Raw genomic sequence first — 20,225 nt, forward strand, 5'->3', positions numbered from 1 at the left:
GTACTCCTATGGTTGCTACTCAAATGTAGCATTACTCAGTTGAAGTAATGGTAAAACGCCCAATCGAACACTTTTATTACACTAAATAACCAATTTCGATAGTCTGGGAGAGACCGTAGCATTGCTGTCTATACAGACAGCGACTTATCCCATGCATTGAAGATTCAGATGGAAACGGTTCTCAAATGCCAACCCTGTAACAGGGACTTCAAATATAACTAATTATCTTTCCTCCCGACTACCACGGCAAATGAGAACCTCCATATTTGGCTACTACTGACCAGCGCCTGATTAACCTTTCCTGTCATCTCCGAGATTTGTTTTTGTCCAAGTGATGTTAATGGTACCGAGTTTCTGACCGTTTCCGCGGCCTTTGGGAGCATGCTCAGCTCAGCTTCCTTTAGAACGCGTATACCCTCCTCGACAGAGAGTTTAGAGTTATTCGAATAGTTATCTGAGCGTGTGATATCCTTCAGTCCCTGTCTTTTCATCGCTAGTTCAACCAGGTCCGGCAGCCTGTGAGAGTAAAATTGGCGTCAGCTGTGGTATCCTTGAAAGCGATCGAACAGGTTTACTCATTTGCACACCTCATTGAGAGCCCATGGTGCCTCATGTGGGCCCTGATTATCCCATCCACCATATCTAGATCCAAATGCGAAGGGACAGACGTAACTTCAGCCCAAGTCACATCGCCCCATTGGATATAACCCCCAGGCTCTTTCCCCCCTGTGTCAGTGGAAGAGAACTTGGATTGCTGGGATGGAGAGCAACTCACTCAGTAACTGAAGGGCATGAGATATGACCAAGGCAACATTTGCAGCCTTCAACCCTTGTACGACCAGTCGAATGTTGACGAGGTCAAATTGTGCATGATATTCAGCTGGAAAATGTCTGGTCATATCGTGCACTTTGAACATGAAAGATCCCTCCGGCGGCAGCGATGCAGGTGTTGGAAACTGCGAGCTGGATATATCGAATCCGACGTATAGTGCATCGTTCCGACAGAGGCTTTTAGCTACGTCCAGAAGCCAAACACTAAATAAAAAGATATCAGCTAGTTCTCCGGTTTGGCTAAGAATGAGAATTAGAAAGCCCACCTACCCTGTACCTGTTGCTATGTCCGCGATGCTTCTTAGGTGAGGCTTTGGAATGGACGGGTGTATAAGGCCATTACCCAACTGAGTAAATACTCGGTGCTGGTGGTTCAGTCTGACCGCATCAGAACGCGGGCTCCAAGTCAGCTCAAAGTACACCGATGGCAAAAGCCCGTTCAGGCACCCAAACTTGCCTTTTTTCCTCTTCCTTTCCACGCGGCAAAGCGTAAACGTCGATTGGGTCTGTATCAAGTCGTTGCGGCGTCATCTTGACATTCGGCCAAATCCGAGCGAGTCCCCAATTCTGTATGACTAGGAACTTTAGGGAATCAGACTACTCGGGCACATTTGGTACCAAAACCGGGCTAAATAGTTTACATGGCTTCCGCCGCTTTATATATACGAATTATTCTTATGTCGTCAGCCTAGGCACTTCTAGATGGCCTGGGAAATACTGAACCTTGGTCATAAACAGCTCCAGAAGCGGAAAGCAAATATTATTTACCTTCTCTAAGCCTACTGTACCACCGGCCGAACCGGAGAAAGTTTAGCCGGTAGAGTAATCCCTGCCGGAAGACAGACGAAATATCGATTCCCAAAGGCGAGCGGAACCGTTGGGTTTGGCAGGACATCGTTACCGGTAGGCCAGAAGGATTCCCGATGGATCTTCCTCTGCGGGCTTGGACACGCCCAGCAAGCCCCAGATTTTATTCACAACTCGTATTATACTCTGTAGTAGTTGATTAATCAGGCCGCCCCATTTCCCAGCAAGGGGTAAGTCCAGTGGTGAGCATTAATAAATGAATAGCAAGTATTCGCCGATTCTTTGCACCGAACCCTAAATTGCGGCACATGTCTACCAAACAAACAGCAATGCCCTCTGCAAAGCGCCACGTTTGATTTTATTGAATCTGGCCGGAAGTTTTCCTTGGGATTGTAGTTTTGGTTCGCTGAATCCACGCTTCTGCATGTATTATATTAAAAGTTCTTCAGAGCTCATGACGGTCATTCCCCTTGGCCACTATCAAAGCGCTTGGTTATTCAGTTTGAAAATGGCACTACTCGGTCTTTGGACATTTGCAGCGCTAACCATTATCCTGGTGAAGTCTGTCACATATATTATCACATCTTGGCAGCTCTTACGAAAACAGGCGAGTAGAGGATGCAAAGACCCTCCCATTTACCCATGCAGGGCCTCCCCGGGCTTCGGCAGCCTCGTGGAGCTGTTGGCCGCCGACAGGGCGAATATGTTGTGTGAATATGTAGAAGGCCGCGTCTCGACAGTCAGCGAGAAAGAAGGTCGACAAGTCGACACTTTTATCGTCCGTGATATAGGTGGTGATAAGATTTTCACCAGCAACCCGCAAAATGTTAAAGCTGTTCTTGCAACGCAATTTAAAGAATTCGAGCTGGGAAAGGTTCGCCTGCAAAGTCTCCTACCACTCCTCGGCTCGGGTATTGTGAGTATGCTACCTTTACAAGTGCCTTCAAGAGAGATAGTAACCGCCAAAGTTCACCGCGGAAGGGGTCGACTGGTCCCGGTCGCGGGCTTTGTTGAGGCCACAGTTCACCAGAGAACAGATTGGTCAGTTAGACCTTGAGGAGCGGCATGTCCAGAATGCGATGCAGATGCTTCGTGTCGCTGCCGACGGTTGGACCTCGCCTACGAACATACAGTCTATTTTTTTCAACTTGACAATCGACTCTGCCACGGAGTTTCTTTTTGGGAAAAGCGTTAATAGTCAGTTAGGTTCACTGCGACATTCTCATGACCCAGGAGACAACCTTGCGGTTTATTTCGATCGATCACAGCGAGCAGCAAGCAAACGAATTCAACTCGGGGCGTTATCTTGGATCATTAATTCAAAAGAAACCCGGCACTCAGACGCAACAGTCCATATGTTTGTGGATCAGTTTGTTAATGATGCACTGGCCAGAAGCAAAAGCCAAGACACTGAACAGGATCTACGCGGGAAACAATATGTTTTCTTAGATGCGTTGGCAGCAGACACAAACGATCCAGTAGAATTACGATCTCAGGTACTCCATTTGCTTCTCGCTGGTCGTGATACAACCGCGTCTCTACTAAGCTGGACTGTGTTGCGCCTGTCACGGCATCCACGGGTCTTCCAAAAGCTACGAGCATCAGTCACTGCAACTTTCGGCCCTTACCCGTCAACAGCAAATATTTCGTTCTCCACGCTCAAGTCCTGCCAGTATTTGCAACATGTGATGAGTGAAATACTGCGTCTTCACCCTGTGGTGCCCTTGAACAGACGGTCTGCTATATCCGACACTACAATTCCAGAAGGCGGAGGAACCGATGGAAAGTCTCCCATATTCATACGAAAAGGCCAAGTGATAGAGTATAGTCCCTACGTAATACACCGACGGAAGAACTTTTGGGGCCACGATGCAGCCGAGTTTATACCGGAGAGATGGGAGCATCGCAAAACTGGATGGGAGTATATTCCGTTCAATGGTGGGCCTCGCATCTGCATCGGCCAACAGTTTGCTTTGACAGAGGCAGGCTACGTTCTTGTTCGCCTCCTGCAGCGATTCGACAGCATGGAGGATGTATATCCTGAAAAGCCAATGCGTGCCGAATGCTCCCTCACGACCTACCCAGCGGAGCCAGTCACCGTTCGCTTGCATGAGCCAGAAGTTTGTGAATACGGGGGATACAGTCAATTCTAGGCCAACGAGAAAACTAAAGGGGGAAAACTAAACGAGGAGAGAGATTTTAGCTCTATTTCAGCGGCCTCGCATGATTGTTAGAGCACATGTGGCCGTGCCTAGTGTGCAAACCTTTTGTCCAACCATTTCCAATCTTGAAGTTACTCAGTAATCAAGGATCGATATTACCTCATGGGCACCGGATCCAGGGACTGCAGGGGCAGGATGGTGACACCTTTGGAGGTCTCTCTACAAATCTCTCTGGTTATGTCGCTGTGCCTGGGAGATCATGTTTTGATATTTGTATTATGCTTGTCGTCTAGCTGACGGTCATACGGATGGATTCTCAGCCAATAGTGCCAAACCCTCTATCAATCTTTCATCGCTGCATATATCCTGTCTAATGCCTCTTTCAAGTACTCCCTGGGCTGCGTAAACACAACTCTAAACCACCCATCCTTCTCAGCACCGAAGAGCTCCCCACTCGCCAGGAATACCCTGCGTTGTAGCAGCTGCTGCATGACTTTATCACTGATCCGTTCGCTATCTGCAATACCAGGATGCAGCTCACGATATCTCTGTCCTAGATTTACCCATAGGAAGAACGCGGCATTGCAGCCTGGCGCGTGTTCGATGCCTTCGCGGTTCAGAATGTCGACGGTATAGGCATATTGATCGCCGAGTCTCTTTTGATTCTCTTTGATATATGAATCCGTAAAGGCCGTATCTTCCAGAAGAAGTGAGGTGAGGTGGTCTGCAATCCCCGAGGAGTAGGAATATAACGAGATGCTCTTCAATGCCAGATGCACGTCTGGATTCGCCTGAGAAATGAGAACGCCCACGCGGATCCCATTAGCACCGAAGTCTTTGCTCATTCCCCAGAGGACATGGACCAGTTCAGGATCGATAATGCCGGTGAGGTCGATGGACAACGCCGACTCGAATTCCACCGGTGGTGGCCCGTCATGATCCACCTTGTTCTCAAACACCGAAAGGGCGTATATTTCGTCGCTGATGAGATGAATCTGATACTTCTGGCAGAGCTTCATCAGCCCCATAATTGTTTCGCGAGGATAACATCGTCCAAGCGGGTTATGCGGGTGGCAGAGCATGAGTCCTCGGACACGTTTGCCCGTATTCTGTTGAAAGTGTAGAAGAGCTTTCTCATATTTCCCAACTGCTTCAATACCGAGAGGGTCAACATCGTCGAAGGCTACCTCGACAACTTGAGTTCCCGGCCGCAGTGAGATATCAGGGATGAATGTGCCATAGTAGGGTCGACCCAGCATTATTCCTTCACCAGGATCGGCAAAAGCCCAAGACACATGCTCGATAGCAGGCGAAACACCATTTGTGACGATGAGATGGCTCGGTTCAAGCGGTCTGACTGGTTTCATGTGGTGGTTGAGGAAGTGGCAAATGGCGTTTCTAAGCCGCGACGACCCGCCTCCGCCATCGTTGTAGGTCAGATAGTTTGCAGGGAGTTCCAATTTCCTGTTCAGGAATTCCAGAATCTCATCGTGCATGAGGGCGTTCTCTGCGACGCCGACATTGACGTAGCCCTCGGGATTGGCGGATGGGCACCACAGGTCATTCATAATGTCCCACATCAGGTTCTTGGACGTGGCGTCTGAAGCAGTCTGTGCTCGCTGGGAGACTACGCGAGGCTTGGTCAGATCTGCCATGTTGATGATGGCAATCGTAGATGTCACGATCAAACGGGGTGTGGACGACAATGTCAAGAACTCATGGTTTTAGATAAAGTCGGCCTCAGGATGAGACTTCAAGGCAGCCGATCTCGGGTATGTGAGTCACGTGGACCCAGATCTCAAGTTATACTGGCAGAAGTCTAAAGAGGTCTGATAATATTGTGTTCAGTTCGCTGGCCGGTTATGTAGCCGGCCCCTTGGAACCATGGAATTTAAAAGCATTCTTTCAGGCCCTAAAAGTCGAAAGGCAGCTAGCAGAGATTTCAGTTCTAATTCGCCGTGACGGCTCACTAATGTGAATTGCCTGGTACTGGAACAGTAAAAACAAATTCATGAAGAGTGGTTTTGGGATTCCTGTGGTCGCCTTGTTGTGGGGTTAACCAAATATGATTGACTTTAAGATCGACTTAGTACTGTATCAGTATATGGGTTCGGGGGGAATGTCAGAAGCATCCTTACCTCTGTCGGGGTCCTGTGGTTGATTTGTCTCCTCTCATCAAGAAAATGTGCCTAATAGTATCTCCTTTGAGGGCAGTCTTTGCTTGTGTGATGTTGTTCTTCACCTGTGGATATATTTGTGAGTGCATACAGGATGTTTGGGGAGCAGCAAGTTCTTACATTCCTGACAACGAACTGGGAATTCGCATTCGCCAGCTTTGTGGCCATAATAGAGACCTATAAACCAAAAGACGTTAGTAACGTTCGGTGTTGTTTTGCGATTGAAGCTATACATTTGCCGCATTCATTTTCGCAGTCAATCTGCTTATGTCCGCCGCTACCACAATTCCAACATGACCTTTTGATGGTCCGCACTTCTAGGATCCGGCTCCATTCAAGCTCCCCTTTGCGAATTTGGGAGTCCGATACGGTATATGGACGATTCCGAAGAATGTGAGAAGCGCGGGATGAAGGATTGTTGCGATATTGGGCAACTCTTCTTTCCGGATGCGTTTGCCGCAGATGGCCGGAGGAGATGCCCCGTCGACTGTAGAATTGCGATGAAACGTCTTCAGACACTCCTTCATAGACCCATCCCCCTCGGACAAGTTCGTTTCTCCATCTCAACAATTCTCCAAGCAGTCTTCCATACCCATTATCATCTGCCGAGTGAAACTTAACCATATTGCTATGATTGGCGTGGATACTAATTGAATTGTAATTTTCGAGAGTGGCAGATTCCTTAGGCACTATGAGAACATCTCCGAGCATGGGTAGCTCTTCAAAAAAGCATGTGACCTCAAAACTCCTGCCGCTCTCGCGCAAGTATCGAATCATCCCCCCGAACTCAATTTGAATATTTTCAAGGAGCTCGTTATCTGTTTCCAATATTCCCAGAAGAGAGGTATTGGTGGACTTCACAAGGCTAAGGGCAGAAGCTGGAATTCTCGCCCAGTTTGCTATCCAGGAACCCTTATGAGGAGTGCCCATGAAGATGATACCCTTGGTATATTTGAAGATACTTCGAAGGTGACGCTCAGAATGATTGCGCGAGTCCAAAAGTGCTTTCTTGCACACGAGGCCACCCAAGCTATGATTGATGAAAATAAGGGGGCGAGACGAAGCGTCGTGGCGGACATTGCATAAATCGGTTAGAAGGTTATTCGCATGGTCGCGTAATCGATTTTTTGAAGCCACCGAAGGTCGCACTATATAAGCATCATAGCCATAAGTGAGTATGCGAGCTTCCTCAAACACCGCCGGAAGGAGTGTCTTTGGCCAGGGTTGGGACTGTCCTCTAACAGTCCAAGTGGTGTCTCTGTCTCCGGTCAACCCGTGGATAAAACAGATGTCGACTATGGCATTAGAACAGTCGTGCCAGACTTTGATACCACATGGGAAGGAACTTGCGCTGGGCTTTTCCAGTGCAGAGCAATCTGTCTGTTCCAGTGGATTGGTTTCCCTTGGAGTTTGGGTCGGCCTACTAAAGAAGCTCTGAAGGCGTAGCATCAAGCGGGATGGCCTGCGTGAGGACATAATGAGAGCCCAACCCGCATGTAAAGATAGATAATAATGTCCAAGTGACGACACTCCCCCTCTCCCTTTGAACTGGAGATGGGCTTTCCTGGACCTCTGCCATGACTGAGCGAATCAGGCTTGGCAAAGGCGGGGTTCAGCTCGATTCGGCACCTGTACGAGACAGAGTGGGGGATTTCTACCCCGCAGCAGGACCCATATCAACGTCCAGTCCCCGATCCATTGCAAGAACTTCTGGAGCGAAGGTTTATCGTTTCCAGATGTCAGAGGCTTAAAAGTTAAAATCCACTCTTTCTCACGGAAATAAACCCTATCAACCGATCAAGAAACAAGACATCAATCTCGCGGTAAGTGAATAATCTTTAGAAATAAAATAAATCCTGAACTAACTCAAGATAGGGAAGATGGTGCGACGTGAATACCATCAGGATAACATCTGCATTGCTGTCGGCCATGACAAATTCACAGGGTACTTTATTAGTGTCTATGACAAATGTCTAGAAGTGAATGTTGAAACAAATAATGATTTTGGCAGTGTTTGCTATGGTGTCGCCATAGATGGGACAGGCTGTTATCTCAACGCTCATACTGGGGGTGATGGGTTTGGAAATCGCATTAGCCTAGGAGCGACGGAAAGATGATGTTGTTGGAAAGCTTTTCCCATCTACCCCGCCCCCCAAGGAACGTTTTTCTGTCAGGTGCCGTGCCGTCAACCTCATTCATTGAATCCACAGCACTGATCCAGTACGACTGCTTTCGCCTTTACTTATCGCAAATGCGGCCTTCAATTCTCTACTTGTACGCACTTGTCCTGCTCGCGCTTGGCATGCAAGCCGCGGTACTCTCTTATCCTGCCTGCATCGCTGCTTGCGGCGGGATATTGCGTTTGGTACTCCCGCTGGCCAAAACGCATGTCTAATTGTTTGTAATCTCCTCATACCCGCATAATAGGTCTGGACCCTCTGGTATATCTTAGAACTGCACACAACATGCCTAATGTATGTCAGATGCAAAGGACATTCTCTTCAACATGATGTCTACGCCGCCTTTGAACGAAAGATACGAATTTATTCCCATATTTAGAACCACACGCAACGCTGAAGAATCGAGTAGACTATCGCGATTTATCTTGATGGTAGTGAAGTGGAATATATTAGCTAGCTCTCAGAGTACTATTTGACCCTGTTTCTGAAAGGACCTCCGGGAAAGAACATTTAGGATATGCCCTTAGCAGAGTCTGAGTCACAACTAGGAGTCCATTGCTATCCTCTCGAGCACACAAGGGGCTTATAGACATGGCAACCTCCGCCGTTTGCACTATACCACGCACGTCCGCAAAGTAGCCGAGATTCTCCAGCTCCTTCTGAAAGACACGGGTATCACAAGATTTGTAAGAGTAACGTGTCACTATCTTAAGAATATATCGTACCCCTTTGTGGTATGTTGGAAATACTCCGTCTGATATTTGCGTGCCGCGTGTCAGCTCTTGATCGTGAATCTTTCGAGAACAAAGGTAATCAACGGACGCGGGATAGACAATCCGAAGAGGATCTTCTCGGGTCATTCAGGTATAGGTTGAGAACTTCCATCGTGCCCAAGACGCCAACTAATCCAACCTCCAGATTGTACTTTGTTGCTGCCGTGTCTGCTTCCAGTATAAGCTCAGTCACGGTGTAGCGGGGAGAGGGAATTGCTCGTAGTTGTTTCGCCTAGCGAATTATTGAAAAAGCACGCGGCGTTGACGCTTCGAAGCCTGCTATCAGAGGTATTATTATTCTGGGACTATTCGTGATATGTACTAGCGGATTTCTGCTCAAGGGTTTCTGAAACAGAAAATGAAACTTAGGGGTGATACTAGTTTCGAATCTCCCTGTACAGTTGACAGACGTTAGCCACAGACATACCATCGGAACCAGGAGTCGCCGCAATCACCGAGTGGAGTAGTCGCCGAATATATGGATGTACTGAGAGATGGTCTTGCCCAAAGCATCCACCATCTAGGGCCCTTATTCAGTCTCACAATCTGGCCAAGAAAAGCCGTCTACGAGGGAAAGTCGGATTCATCCAAGTATCCACATGAAGTAAAATAGCCAGTATCAATTTAGCCCAGTAAATTAAAACAAAAGGAATGTAGGGGAAAAGGAAAAAATCACCAGCGCGCAATAACAATCCCAAATGCGTCCCAGGTCCGTTTCACTAGGGACCTTGGGACTTTTTTTTGACCGGCGGGGTGCCATTTGCATGGCCGGCACTGCTTGTCACACTTGATCTCCTCCGAGCTCGACCTGACACAAGGCGATCATGAACAGGGCTGGTTGGGACACTGCTCACCTCCCGAGCAGCCTCGATACACTGAGACCTCCTCAAGTGGACCACAGTGGTGAGTGGGAAACGGTTTCCCTTTTCCACCACCGTAAGCCGCGGGAACACTGTGAGCAAACATTCGTCCATCAGATTGGGGCTGGTTTCACTTCCCGCATGGCCTCCCTCCGGGAACTCGAGGGGATCCCATTCATTGTCGTCCCATTGAAGTGGCTCAAAATCTGGTTCATATCTTTGCAGGGCCCTTTGAGCAATAAGCCAGATATCGACGGCCTTTCCTACGATCTTCTCAAGGCTTGCGCGCAGCTGGCTAAACTGGTCATCAGGGAGCATTTCATATAGATGTGAAGAAACATTCCTAATAACTGCTTGTACCCGAGAATGGAGCGCTTGTTGCTGCGTGTCTGGTTCAATTGAAAGAAGAACGGAACGGCAGAATGATTCTTTCTCATAGTCGGAGGCTGCGAGATCGGCGAGAACCGCTCGAATTCCTGCGTCTTCAGGTACAATGTACGTGGGTTGGAATATTTCCTTGTCGACTTCCCTTGCCAGAATAGCTAGAACAATAGCCATTCGCATCCTCTTTGCGGCCGGCGAGTTGGAATGCGGGAGTGGGACCGCAGCGAAGACGCTCTGCCGTTTGAGTTTGTCCCAGATGGCACGGTTCTGGAGACAACAGCGGGTGTAAGCATGGCCAAGGGGGATTATGTTTTGCTCCGTTACTACCCACCTGCAGAACCTCATGCGAAAGGTCTTTATTCAAATGCTGATAGATTTCGGTGGTGGCATAGTGCCACAGATCCATAAAGGCATCTGCCCTGGGAAAGGCTAGGACACGAAGAGAACTCTCGCTGGCGTGGATATAACTTACATGTCATCGTCACTCGAGTCGAATTGTTCGGTTGTATACCCTTCAATCCTATCCAGCTGGGCCTTTGTAGCCTGTAATGATGTGTTTAGAGCAGACTTCTCTCTCTGTGCCTCCTTAGCCCTTCCCTCCGCATCCTTCAACCGTTTCTGGTTATCAGAGTGAGACGACTTGATTCTGTCGAGGAGGGCATCTTTTTCCTTCAACCTTTGTTGTAGGCTATCAATATCGCGTTGGGAAATTTTCAAGTCTGACTTCAACTGGGTATTGGACGATTCAAGCGTTTTATATCGGTCTTCGGAGTGGCTGATTGCGCTCTCCTTTTGATCGATGGTGTCCTTTCCCTGTTGAATCAGCTTCTTGAGAGACTCTATCTCCGATGCTGCCTCTTTTAGCTTCGACCTCTCGCATTGATTCGCGTCGAACATTTGATCTATGGCCGTTTGCTTGTCCCTTAATTTTGTTGATACTTCGGTCTTGACTTGTTCCAGTTCCTTCTCTCGGGATTCTAGTTGACTTTGGAGATGAGTTGTTTCATTGAAGATCTCTTCCGCCACCTGGAAATTGGGATCCGAACGAATAGAGTCAAAGAGGCTTAGGAGCTCTGCTAACGCCTGACTACCACGTCGCTGTTGGGGAGCCGGCCTCTGGTTCTGGACCGGCAGGGGATGCTGGCTGCCAGCAGGCATGACTGACATGGTGGGAGACATGGTGGCAGACATGAGTGGCAAGGGAAGTGTGTGAGGTTTTAGTAGAGATATTCTGGCTTTTGGTATATTTTCCAGAAAGTGAGAGTGGAAGGGGCTTATCTTCTGTACAGTTCAAGCCGAAGGAGAGACTGGAATTTATCATTTCTCCACCAGGTGTCTCATTGTGAGCCTCCATGACTTCATCGATAATCTTACGTTCGTCCCCTCTGCTCAGTTGCTTGACGCTATGAGCCTCTCCAATGCGGCGCGTTGCATCGTGGAGGCCGTCTCCTCTGCGGCACAGCTATTATGCATATCGAACAGCTCAGAGATGTGCGTCATGCAGGTCTTGTCTGGCCGTCAGGTGTAGTGGAACAATCTTGCCTGCAGCACCGTGAAGGCGAAAGAGACAGCTTTACCCTGATTTCTCGCGACGTGTCACGCACGGAGAGGGTGCTCCGTCCGCTATGCACAGCTTTGACTGCGAGCATGAAATAAATGACTCGCCCTAGGAGTCTAGGAGTCCAGTAGTGTCCGCCCATTCTGTATATGCTTCTATGAGTGGGCCACTTGATCAAAGACAGTGTGTTATCTTAATTCAACGAGAGGTGCCACGTATTATTGATCGTAGGCGAGACTGCCGCCCCATTGAGCAGGCGAACCTGGTAGGGAGCCGCGAACCCCTGTCCCTGCACGCAATCGTGTAACCCGCAAACAAGACCAGGCGGGGTTGACCAAAAGTACTGCAATCGCAACTCCTGGCTTGCTTGATTCGTCGCCTGTGGCAATGCGGGATCTGCGCGTTCACGCTGCACTCCGCCATGGCGCTCGACATATGCGAGGCTGCGATGACGGGAATCGAACCAACTACAAGCCATCGACTTTTGTTCCCAGGTGCCTCGTGAAAAGGATCTGATCCGGTTTGTCAATGGGGTTGAGGGGGAGTGTCACATGCTAGAACTCTTGCGACGTTCGTTTGCTGCGCGCTATCAATGGAATGGTTGACTTCTAACTACTGCCAATATATAGCTTCATTTTCGGTGTCATGTAGACGATCAAGGGTACGACACTAGACAAGATTCATTGTCCCCGTTCGACATGCGAATTAAGATATTCTTGTGGATACCTCCCTCGCGCGTTACTGTTGGGTCAATATGTATATAAATGTTGAACCCCAAGTAGAATGATTGCGACCCAGAAGCACAATCAAGAAATGGAGACGCACTTGCCATTGGACCTTTCTATGTAGTATCGAATAGAATTATATGAGTGCGCAGAAATATTTTTAGACGTACAACGAAGCGTAAATAATGGTTTTTTGTCTTAGCTTAGAACCTTGATGTCGCACCCCCAACCAACATCCAGACGAGGCCCGCCAGGCGAAACCCCAAAACCAATAAATCCAGTCATATGTCACCCGTCGACCCTCTTTGTTCATCAATAGAATCCGCCACGGGTCTATACGCCTCTTCTTGAATCTCAGCAAGAACTGAATGCGAAACCTTCCTCGAACCCAATCCATAGAATTCCTGAAAGCTCATAATTAACGGGCGCCACTTGTCAGGATCGATTCGATTGGCGTGTCCCTCCATTCGAATGTTTCCATGGATATGGGTGCGCAGAACTTTGACCTCTAATGCTAGTAAGGTCTTTCCATTAGTGTCTTGCATCATTTCGTGGACGTTTTTCAGTTCGCCCTCTCTGGACTGGGCATTCTGCCACACGAGCAGGTCGGACCAGCTCGGATGAGAAGGGAGTTAAACCGGCATGTCTGAACTTGTCGTGGACGTATTTGTATCCGTTTATGAGTTTGAAGTAGAGATACCCTTCGTGTGGGGAGGCTGTCGACACGCCCTTCGTTCCGGTTGTTTTGGCGAGAGCATTAACGGCATCTACCATGTTCTCGGACGCAAGATTGAGGACGCATTGTTTGGTGCGAAGCAGGTTGACCGTTGTTTGTGATATCGCCCCGAGGCCTAGCAGACATCGGTTGCCGAGCCACCATGCTGAGGACATGGGTGCGAGGTTGAATGTGCCGTCTTCGTTTTCGGTGGAAATCAGGACAACAGGCGTTCCCCAGTAGAAGATTGCTGGAGAGATTATCTCGGATTGAGGAGTCTCTAGAGACCCCATTGCGACTATTTATTTTTGATTTTGGTAGGAAGATAATCACAGAGAATGTAACTTGGGCAACCTGTTTCCCTTTATAACCTATGTGCCATATTATACATCGACAAACCTCGACAGATTGCTCTCAAAATGACCAATTATAGGTTGAGTACGTCCGGGCTATTGCTTATATTGGAGACAACTTTGAGAGTCCACAACTTTTCAAATTTTACATCTACTCTATCATCATTGCTTTGGAAGTGGCCAATCGCGATCAACCCTAACATCAACCAAGTCGCTCCTATCACCCTTTTCTATCCTGCAGATTTCGAACCTCGAAAGGACACTAGAATAGAACCTTGGCAACATCATTGTTGCTGCTAACCTTGATGTTCTTCATCAACAACACCCAAACAATCGCCAGCCCCATCAACGACGTACCAGCAATCATCATATACCGCTGCGTCGAGGCATACGCATACTGAATCGCAGTCCGCGTCGCCGATCCAACAGGGTAGCTCAGCTGCACATCGAGGTCCTCATAGATCTCCGCCCACGAGTCCCGCGTCTCGGCGGGGAGGTATTCTCGCAGCTTGACAGGGAGGATATTCGTCCAGATGGCTCCAGAGACACTGCTTCCGACTGCACCGCCGACGTTGCCGAATACGCTGAGCAGGGCCAGCATGGAGGCGTATTGTTCGTGGCTGGATGCGGCGAGGACGGCGATCTGCTCGATTAGGATCATGGTGCCGCCGCCGATGGCGAGGAAGATCTGGCACATGCACATGTATCCGACGGTGAAGCCGGGGTTGCGGAAGTAGATCATCAGGCCGCTGGCGAGGAGGTACAGGGGTACGGCCCACATGAGGATCCATTTGAAGCGGCCGGTTAGTTTGATCAGGTAGCCGCAGCCGATGAGCCAGATGGGGTCCATGAGGTCGAAGATGGCGCTGATGTATCCGGCTTGGGTGAGGCTGGTGTTGTAGACGACTTGAAGGAAGGAGGTGTAGTAACTGGCCCAGCAGTAGTACGACACTTGGTATGTGATATCGAGCAAGCAGGCACCGATGACGGTGCGGTTGGCGAGGAGGTTATACGGGATAAACGGCTTGGTGGCTCCCCATCGCTCGTAGGCACCAAAGGCGAGAAGAACGCAGAAACCGACTACCAGCATGGCAATGATCTTGGCCGATTGCCACTCGCCTTCGGTATTTCCAGCGATGTTGAACGAGGTCAGGAAGAGGATGAGGCCGCCGACCATAAGGAAGATTCCAACGACTATCTATGTTAGGGAAGCCGAAAAAGGACATTGGACTTGACATACCATCAAATTCGATCACATAGAACCAGACGCTCTGCCACCATGTGCGGGTGCTGCGAGGCTTGTATTCGAGTTTGCCCTCCTTGTCTGCCTTGCGTTTGGCCACTTCCCAAGTGATAAGCAAAGGCAGTGCGACGATCGGGAGGAGAATGCAGGTTGTGCCGTACGCCCAGCGCCAGTTGGACTCGTGGAATCGGTTGGACAGACTCGGGCCTGCGAAAGCTGTGATGATATAGGGCGACGAGGTAAAACCGTAGGCGATTCCTCGATTGCGCAGGGAGGAGGTATCGGAGGTCATGACGTCCACGCAGAAGATCACACCTGTCAGGCCGACCGTGTAGAAGGCCTAACCGGTTAGATAGAGCAAGGACATGTGAACTATGGAGAACGTACCTGCGCAGCACAGTATATTGCAATATTGTTGCAGGCTGCCATCATAATCAAGCCCATGATCGCAATCACAATCATGATTGCCATCCCCAGGGTTCGATCCCACAGATTCAGCACTTTTGCAATGGGCATCGGACATGCTGCGCCTGCTACACTGGTTATGACCGTGATGACCGAGAGCAGCGAGTGAGACTCGAAGCCGCTGGTGACATACGGGGACAAGTTGGCAGTGAAGTTGTTGTTAAGACCATTGACCCAGTAGATCATCCACATCCTTTTCTGTTAGATCGTATTCGTAAAGTATATGGTGTGATTGACATACGAAGCATAGGCGATGATCAAGGACTTCTTCGACCACGACTTGGTGACGGCTTCGGCGACTCGCACTCCATCCTGCTGGTCCTGGTTCTCGGCCGCGACAACAGACTCAGTGGGCGTACCTGGGCCTTTACCGGCCTCGTTTGCACTGGGCTGAGTGCCAGTAGGCTCAGTAGGAGCCTCGGTGGCAGTTGCTTCCTGAGGCGCCATGGTGAGAGGATGGTGTCGATCTGAAACTAAGCCTTGGGAAACCGGCCTGTGCTTTATATGAAAGGAAAGGCATGCTGCAGAGCCTGTCGCTCGCCCCTTGCCGTCCAGCAGGGCGCAACTGCGGTGGGTACGGGCTGCCATCTGGCCAATCGAGAGCTATAAGGGCCTACTAACTGTGCTAAACCTGCCCTAAAATGCGCCGCGCAGACGCGAAATCGGGGCCGGCATCAGATAAGATAATTGCCATCAGTGCCAGGGCAGTCCATCCTGTTACTGGATATTATTGGGCCAAGACTTGCTTGTCTCACACCGGTGGGCTCGTCCAGTGGACCCGAACCCACTACGCCCGGTCAACTTGCTGGTTTGGTGTCTGATCGGCGCACCTAGGCTGCATTTTCTGGTTTGTTTTTCTTTGCTGAAAGGAAATTTCTCGGATTTGTGTAGCCGAGTCTGCGCCATCTTGCATCCCGCGCATCCCGCGATGAGGCATTCGTCATTAACTCATGACTCGATTCGATCATCTAATCTGATTGATCATGCCTGTCACAGCGTGGCATGTCGCTAACCACGCCTGGAAATCCTGTCCGAGGCCGAACTGATTTGCGGTGACAACGGCCACGCGAGTCTGAGTCTCAGTCTCGGACGGCAAACTCAGAACAGAATTGCAACAATAAATATCCCATGTAAGCGCTAGTGATTAGCGGAAAACTATAAAGAGATACAAGCCTTGCCCAGGGTGTTATATATATCTTAAAGCTATTTATTCGGATTTAAGTTGATTACATTATTAGCTATACCTGCCTCCCCCAGGCCTTTATTAAGCAGATAACCTCCCCTCTATCTATAACCGTAGGGTCAATTATTTATATCAAGGTGTATAACTGCAGTCTCAAATCTGCTCATGCCCCTTAATTTAGGCCCAGCCATGAAGAAAAGCCAAGGAACTGGTAAGAGTGCGACAGAAATGAAACCGAGGAGACTCGAAGCCCACCCAATGCCGAGTTTGGTGTACACTAAATGGAGAAAAAGAATTAGTTTAGAACCAGAAAACAGCACTTGAATACTGACTCTGGATCGTGAAGAGAGGAAATGCAGCCGCAAGTGCATAACGGGCCAAACTGTTTGCACTCATGGCACTGGCAACGGTTGACCCGGCGTAAGTGTCCACAATATACTGCGTGGTGCTGACGAAGACACAGAGATTCCCCCATGCAAAGACCATAATCGCCACAACTGGACTGGCCCAGTGTATATTCGCGCGGGATGTCCATCCGAACCAGAACAGTCCGACCGGGAGACCGATACTTCCAACCATGGCAGGAAAGAGACGGTACTCTGGTGGGATATGACCCCCAGGGACTTTGGCAGCCCGAGGTCGATAAAGAAGTATGTCGCAAATAAGCACCGTGAGAGCTCCAAGTAGACATCCGACTACTATGGAAAGAAACACAAGGCCGGAGCTCTCAATCCCAAAGCCGTATACCCCTTGAAAGACGAGCGGGAAAGCCGCAAAGAATGAAAAGAGTGTCGCGAACTCACAAGCCACATAGAGACATATTAACGCAACGATTGGCTCGCTTAGCAGCATTTGGACAGGACGGAAGAGGGCAATGGTCACAAAGAGTCGAAGCTTGGTAGCCAGGGGTGGTGATGTGGATAAAGGCCGCCCGACTTCTCTAGCGATGCGGTGTTTAATGGCTGGATGGAACGTCTCCTTCGTGAAAAGAGATATAAGAACCGTGAAAGCGCCGAAGAAAATCATCGTCCACTGAGTCCACCGCCAGCCTTTGCGGTTCACAATAAAGCTGCCAACAACCGGTCTGAGGATATGATCAGCAAAAAACCGCCGAGAGAAGGTGAGGTTGCTCAACTTACCCGAGGCCAGGTCCCAGAAAAGGAGTCAGAATGAAAATCGTGGATGGAAGGGCACGTCTGACGGGTTTGAAAGTTTCGTTGATCGTGCCGCCAGCAATGGCCAGGGACGGCGCGAAGCAAAACCCTGCCAGGAAGCGCAGAACACAAACACCAGCGAAGCTATGGCTGAATCCAACCCCCAATGTGAATAGGCTTCCGAGCACTACAGTGCCCAGGTATACAGGATACCTCCCGACTGTTTCAGATAAAGGTCCCCCGACCACGGGGCCAAGTCCCAGTGCGAGGACGTACAGCGAGAGGGGGAGTATAGCGACTGTGCTACCCACTCCAAACTCTTCCATGAATTGGCTGTGGGCGGGGGATATAATGGACACACCGACAGAACTATGCGTTGAGTTAGCTGATTTGACGTTGTTAGGGCATGTCGGAAGGCAATTTCCCGGTCTCTTACGTTGTGAAAGCGGCAGATGCGATCATTGAAACCTGTAAAACCTTTGACTTTGTGGACCAGTTGTACGGATTCCGGGGGCTATTCTCCCAGTTCTCCTCGATTGACTTTTGCGTTACCTCGTCATCGGTCTCGATATTGGGCGCCCCGGTGGTGGGTGACGCATCATCGCCCTCACTCTGCTGGTTTGTTGACTGCGAAGCTTCGATAGTCACCATAGTACCGAGATAATCCTAGAGTATGGACAGCACAGCTCCTTAGCACGCTAGACACGAGTTGCTTATTGAGCATGTCTATCAGTCAACATGCCTGGGTAGGTGGTTGTTTTTATGCTGCAGGTCTCGCAATATCGCCATCGGCTCAATGCTGATAAATCGTAGATTGGTCATTTTGTCCCTCCTCCCCTGCTGGCAAATGAATGGTACCAGTTAATAGCTTCCTGAGAGTTTGCGATTAGTGAACAAATATATTTCTCTGGCAAGGGATATGCTTGGGCCGAGGTCAACGGACCCGGGCAATAAATGATTATTCAACAATATTCTGCCGCAAAAGAAGGTTCAAGTCCGGTAGTTTTCCGATTATTCAACACTCCAACCGCAGATGATGAATAACCATCTACTCCGACTCCTCCTGCTTGATACCATACCAGCTTATCCCTTGTGTCGAATCTGAACGGTTTCTTCAAGCGACGTTCTGTACTCGAAGCCTTTGCAGCACTCACAAGCAATGGCAGAATCCAAGACTGCGACGTCCGGGACCCGCAAACGAGGACGTCCACGGAGAGTCACAGATGACCAGCAAGTCCCAGAGGTGGGCGTCTTGACTAGGCAAATGCAAATAGGCACAAACTCACCGTATCCAGAGGCGTCGGAAGCAGCTTCGCGTCGCACAGCAAGCCTATCGCGCACGGAAGGAGACTACGATCAATAATCTGCAAACCCGTGTACAAGTGTTGGAGGCGGGTATCGAGGAGCTCAGCCAGTCATTCCTCCTGTTCAGTAATATATTGCTGGAGGAAGGAGTAGTCAGGGACCATCCACGTGTCGCGTCTGCGCTTCAGAAAATCACGGAACAGTGTGTGTCGCTTGCAGCACATGGATGTGACGATGTCGATCTACCTGCCTTGAAAGAAGTTGCTACAGACACCGACGAAAAAAGGGGTGCTTTGAAAAACATTAACTTAAGCTTTGACCCCAGTGCTGCGAACATATACCCTCCATCGTTTGCCGAGGACTCGATTGAGTCTCTACCTTCACTGATCCAATTGCCCCAGACACAACTACCGGCTACGCCATCTTATCAAGAACAAGCGATGCTTCCATTTGGAATCATCTTGCAGAATAGGTCCCCTACCGTACCGAGTCCTCTGGAAACGATATCACCCAGCGGTCTTGTAAGGAAATGGCAATGGACCCTTTCACATCGGATTGTGCGAGAATGCTGCGCATATGTATATCGTCTGCTGGTGAACACGCCGAATGACGTGGCAGAGACCCAGAGGCTCTTTGGGCACCAGCTTACAAATTCTGAACGCAATCGCTTAATCTCTGTGTTCTACCTCCTCATGCAGGACGAGGTCGGAGACTTGGTCGAACTCAGAACTCAAGTTCTCGATCCACTGCGGTCGAGCGTAGGTGGTTGGTCTCCGGACCAAATACAGAGGTACTCCAGGACACGGCAACTCATGATCGAGTCTGGCCCCGATGAGTGGCTGGATGCGAGTGGAGTGCAGAGGCTTTTGCAACAGAAAGGGATTCGCGTCTTAGAGAGTAACTCTCCGCACTCTAGTCCGCGCGTTGATGCCCCCTCAGGCATTGATATGATGGCGTTTATAAGGCGTGAGTACCCAGTGTTTATCTCTACATTATGTTCGCTTATGTGGCGACAGGCCTCTCTCGGTGTGGGATATGTGTCAATTCTGGGCCGGTGTTTCGAAAGCGAGATGTCGAGAACGCCTTACGACTTGCCAGTTCCAATGACGTTTGGCCATTTGATCCTCAATACTATGTACCCTGAGCGCACGACGCATATTGAAATTGAAGGCGACATATAAGGGAGGAAAGTTAAATAGTTACCTACCTAATAGTTGTGCGATTTCGGAGTCGTCATGGCATCAAAAGAGGTTGAGTAATCAATTAGGTTGACTGAACAGAAACTATTTTGTTTACTCATCATTTTATCGAGTGGTCTAGTAGAAGAACTATGGGGTACTCTACCAGGGT

General features: G+C 49.4%; 9 protein-coding genes across 9 annotated transcripts; 2 read left to right on the forward strand and 7 right to left on the reverse strand.

Moving 5' to 3' along the window:
* Positions 1–218: 218 nt before the first annotated feature.
* On the reverse strand, positions 219–1,362 carry ASPSYDRAFT_33801 (class I SAM-dependent methyltransferase; the record flags this gene model as incomplete). Its single annotated transcript, XM_040845145.1, has 5 exons — positions 219–516; positions 588–726; positions 776–1,035; positions 1,102–1,196; positions 1,252–1,362. 5 exons carry the CDS (start codon positions 1,360–1,362, stop codon positions 219–221), a joined length of 903 nt encoding a protein of 300 aa, XP_040700542.1.
* A 784-nt stretch (positions 1,363–2,146) lies between these two features.
* Positions 2,147–3,791, forward strand: ASPSYDRAFT_156338 (cytochrome P450; the record flags this gene model as incomplete). Its single annotated transcript, XM_040842550.1, has 2 exons — positions 2,147–2,554; positions 2,607–3,791. 2 exons carry the CDS (start codon positions 2,147–2,149, stop codon positions 3,789–3,791), a joined length of 1,593 nt encoding a protein of 530 aa, XP_040700543.1.
* Positions 3,792–4,141: 350 nt separating this feature from the next.
* Positions 4,142–5,455, reverse strand: ASPSYDRAFT_59978 (pyridoxal phosphate-dependent aminotransferase; the record flags this gene model as incomplete). Its single annotated transcript, XM_040849783.1, has 1 exon — positions 4,142–5,455. The coding sequence occupies one exon, from the start codon at positions 5,453–5,455 to the stop codon at positions 4,142–4,144; it is 1,314 nt and encodes a 437-aa protein (XP_040700544.1).
* Positions 5,456–5,781: 326 nt separating this feature from the next.
* On the reverse strand, positions 5,782–7,564 carry ASPSYDRAFT_48013 (uncharacterized protein). Its single transcript, XM_040847553.1, has 4 exons — positions 6,211–7,564; positions 6,098–6,154; positions 5,939–6,042; positions 5,782–5,873 (listed from the first exon to the last, which is right to left on the reverse strand). The coding sequence occupies exons 1-3, from the start codon at positions 7,451–7,453 to the stop codon at positions 5,990–5,992; spliced, it is 1,353 nt and encodes a 450-aa protein (XP_040700545.1). The 5' UTR covers positions 7,454–7,564; the 3' UTR covers positions 5,782–5,873; positions 5,939–5,989.
* A 1,769-nt stretch (positions 7,565–9,333) lies between these two features.
* On the reverse strand, positions 9,334–11,517 carry ASPSYDRAFT_1152799 (uncharacterized protein). The gene is made up of 3 exons (XM_040839995.1): positions 10,647–11,517; positions 10,506–10,593; positions 9,334–10,441 (listed from the first exon to the last, which is right to left on the reverse strand). The coding sequence occupies exons 1-3, from the start codon at positions 11,363–11,365 to the stop codon at positions 9,650–9,652; spliced, it is 1,599 nt and encodes a 532-aa protein (XP_040700546.1). The 5' UTR covers positions 11,366–11,517; the 3' UTR covers positions 9,334–9,649.
* Positions 11,518–12,512: 995 nt separating this feature from the next.
* Positions 12,513–13,465, reverse strand: ASPSYDRAFT_1182461 (flavin reductase family protein; the record flags this gene model as incomplete). The annotated part of the gene is made up of 2 exons (XM_040840387.1): positions 12,513–13,047; positions 13,070–13,465. The coding sequence occupies 2 exons, from the start codon at positions 13,463–13,465 to the stop codon at positions 12,739–12,741; spliced, it is 705 nt and encodes a 234-aa protein (XP_040700547.1). The 3' UTR covers positions 12,513–12,738.
* Positions 13,384–15,731, reverse strand: ASPSYDRAFT_48016 (uncharacterized protein). Its single transcript, XM_040847554.1, has 4 exons — positions 15,475–15,731; positions 15,156–15,426; positions 14,766–15,108; positions 13,384–14,719 (listed from the first exon to the last, which is right to left on the reverse strand). Exons 1-4 carry the CDS (start codon positions 15,678–15,680, stop codon positions 13,788–13,790), a joined length of 1,752 nt encoding a protein of 583 aa, XP_040700548.1. The 5' UTR covers positions 15,681–15,731; the 3' UTR covers positions 13,384–13,787.
* A 714-nt stretch (positions 15,732–16,445) lies between these two features.
* On the reverse strand, positions 16,446–18,267 carry ASPSYDRAFT_80515 (MFS transporter). Its single transcript, XM_040851046.1, has 5 exons — positions 18,123–18,267; positions 18,007–18,098; positions 17,556–17,939; positions 16,749–17,500; positions 16,446–16,693 (listed from the first exon to the last, which is right to left on the reverse strand). The coding sequence occupies exons 1-5, from the start codon at positions 18,219–18,221 to the stop codon at positions 16,536–16,538; spliced, it is 1,485 nt and encodes a 494-aa protein (XP_040700549.1). The 5' UTR covers positions 18,222–18,267; the 3' UTR covers positions 16,446–16,535.
* Positions 18,268–18,729: 462 nt separating this feature from the next.
* On the forward strand, positions 18,730–20,019 carry ASPSYDRAFT_59982 (bZIP transcription factor; the record flags this gene model as incomplete). The annotated part of the gene is made up of 3 exons (XM_040849784.1): positions 18,730–18,813; positions 18,845–19,841; positions 19,892–20,019. The coding sequence occupies 3 exons, from the start codon at positions 18,730–18,732 to the stop codon at positions 20,017–20,019; spliced, it is 1,209 nt and encodes a 402-aa protein (XP_040700550.1).
* Between the last annotated feature and the right edge of the window lie 206 nt (positions 20,020–20,225).

The sequence above is a fragment of the Aspergillus sydowii genome (genome assembly GCF_001890705.1).
Source record: "Aspergillus sydowii CBS 593.65 unplaced genomic scaffold ASPSYscaffold_9, whole genome shotgun sequence".
Taxonomy (NCBI): domain Eukaryota; kingdom Fungi; phylum Ascomycota; class Eurotiomycetes; order Eurotiales; family Aspergillaceae; genus Aspergillus; species Aspergillus sydowii.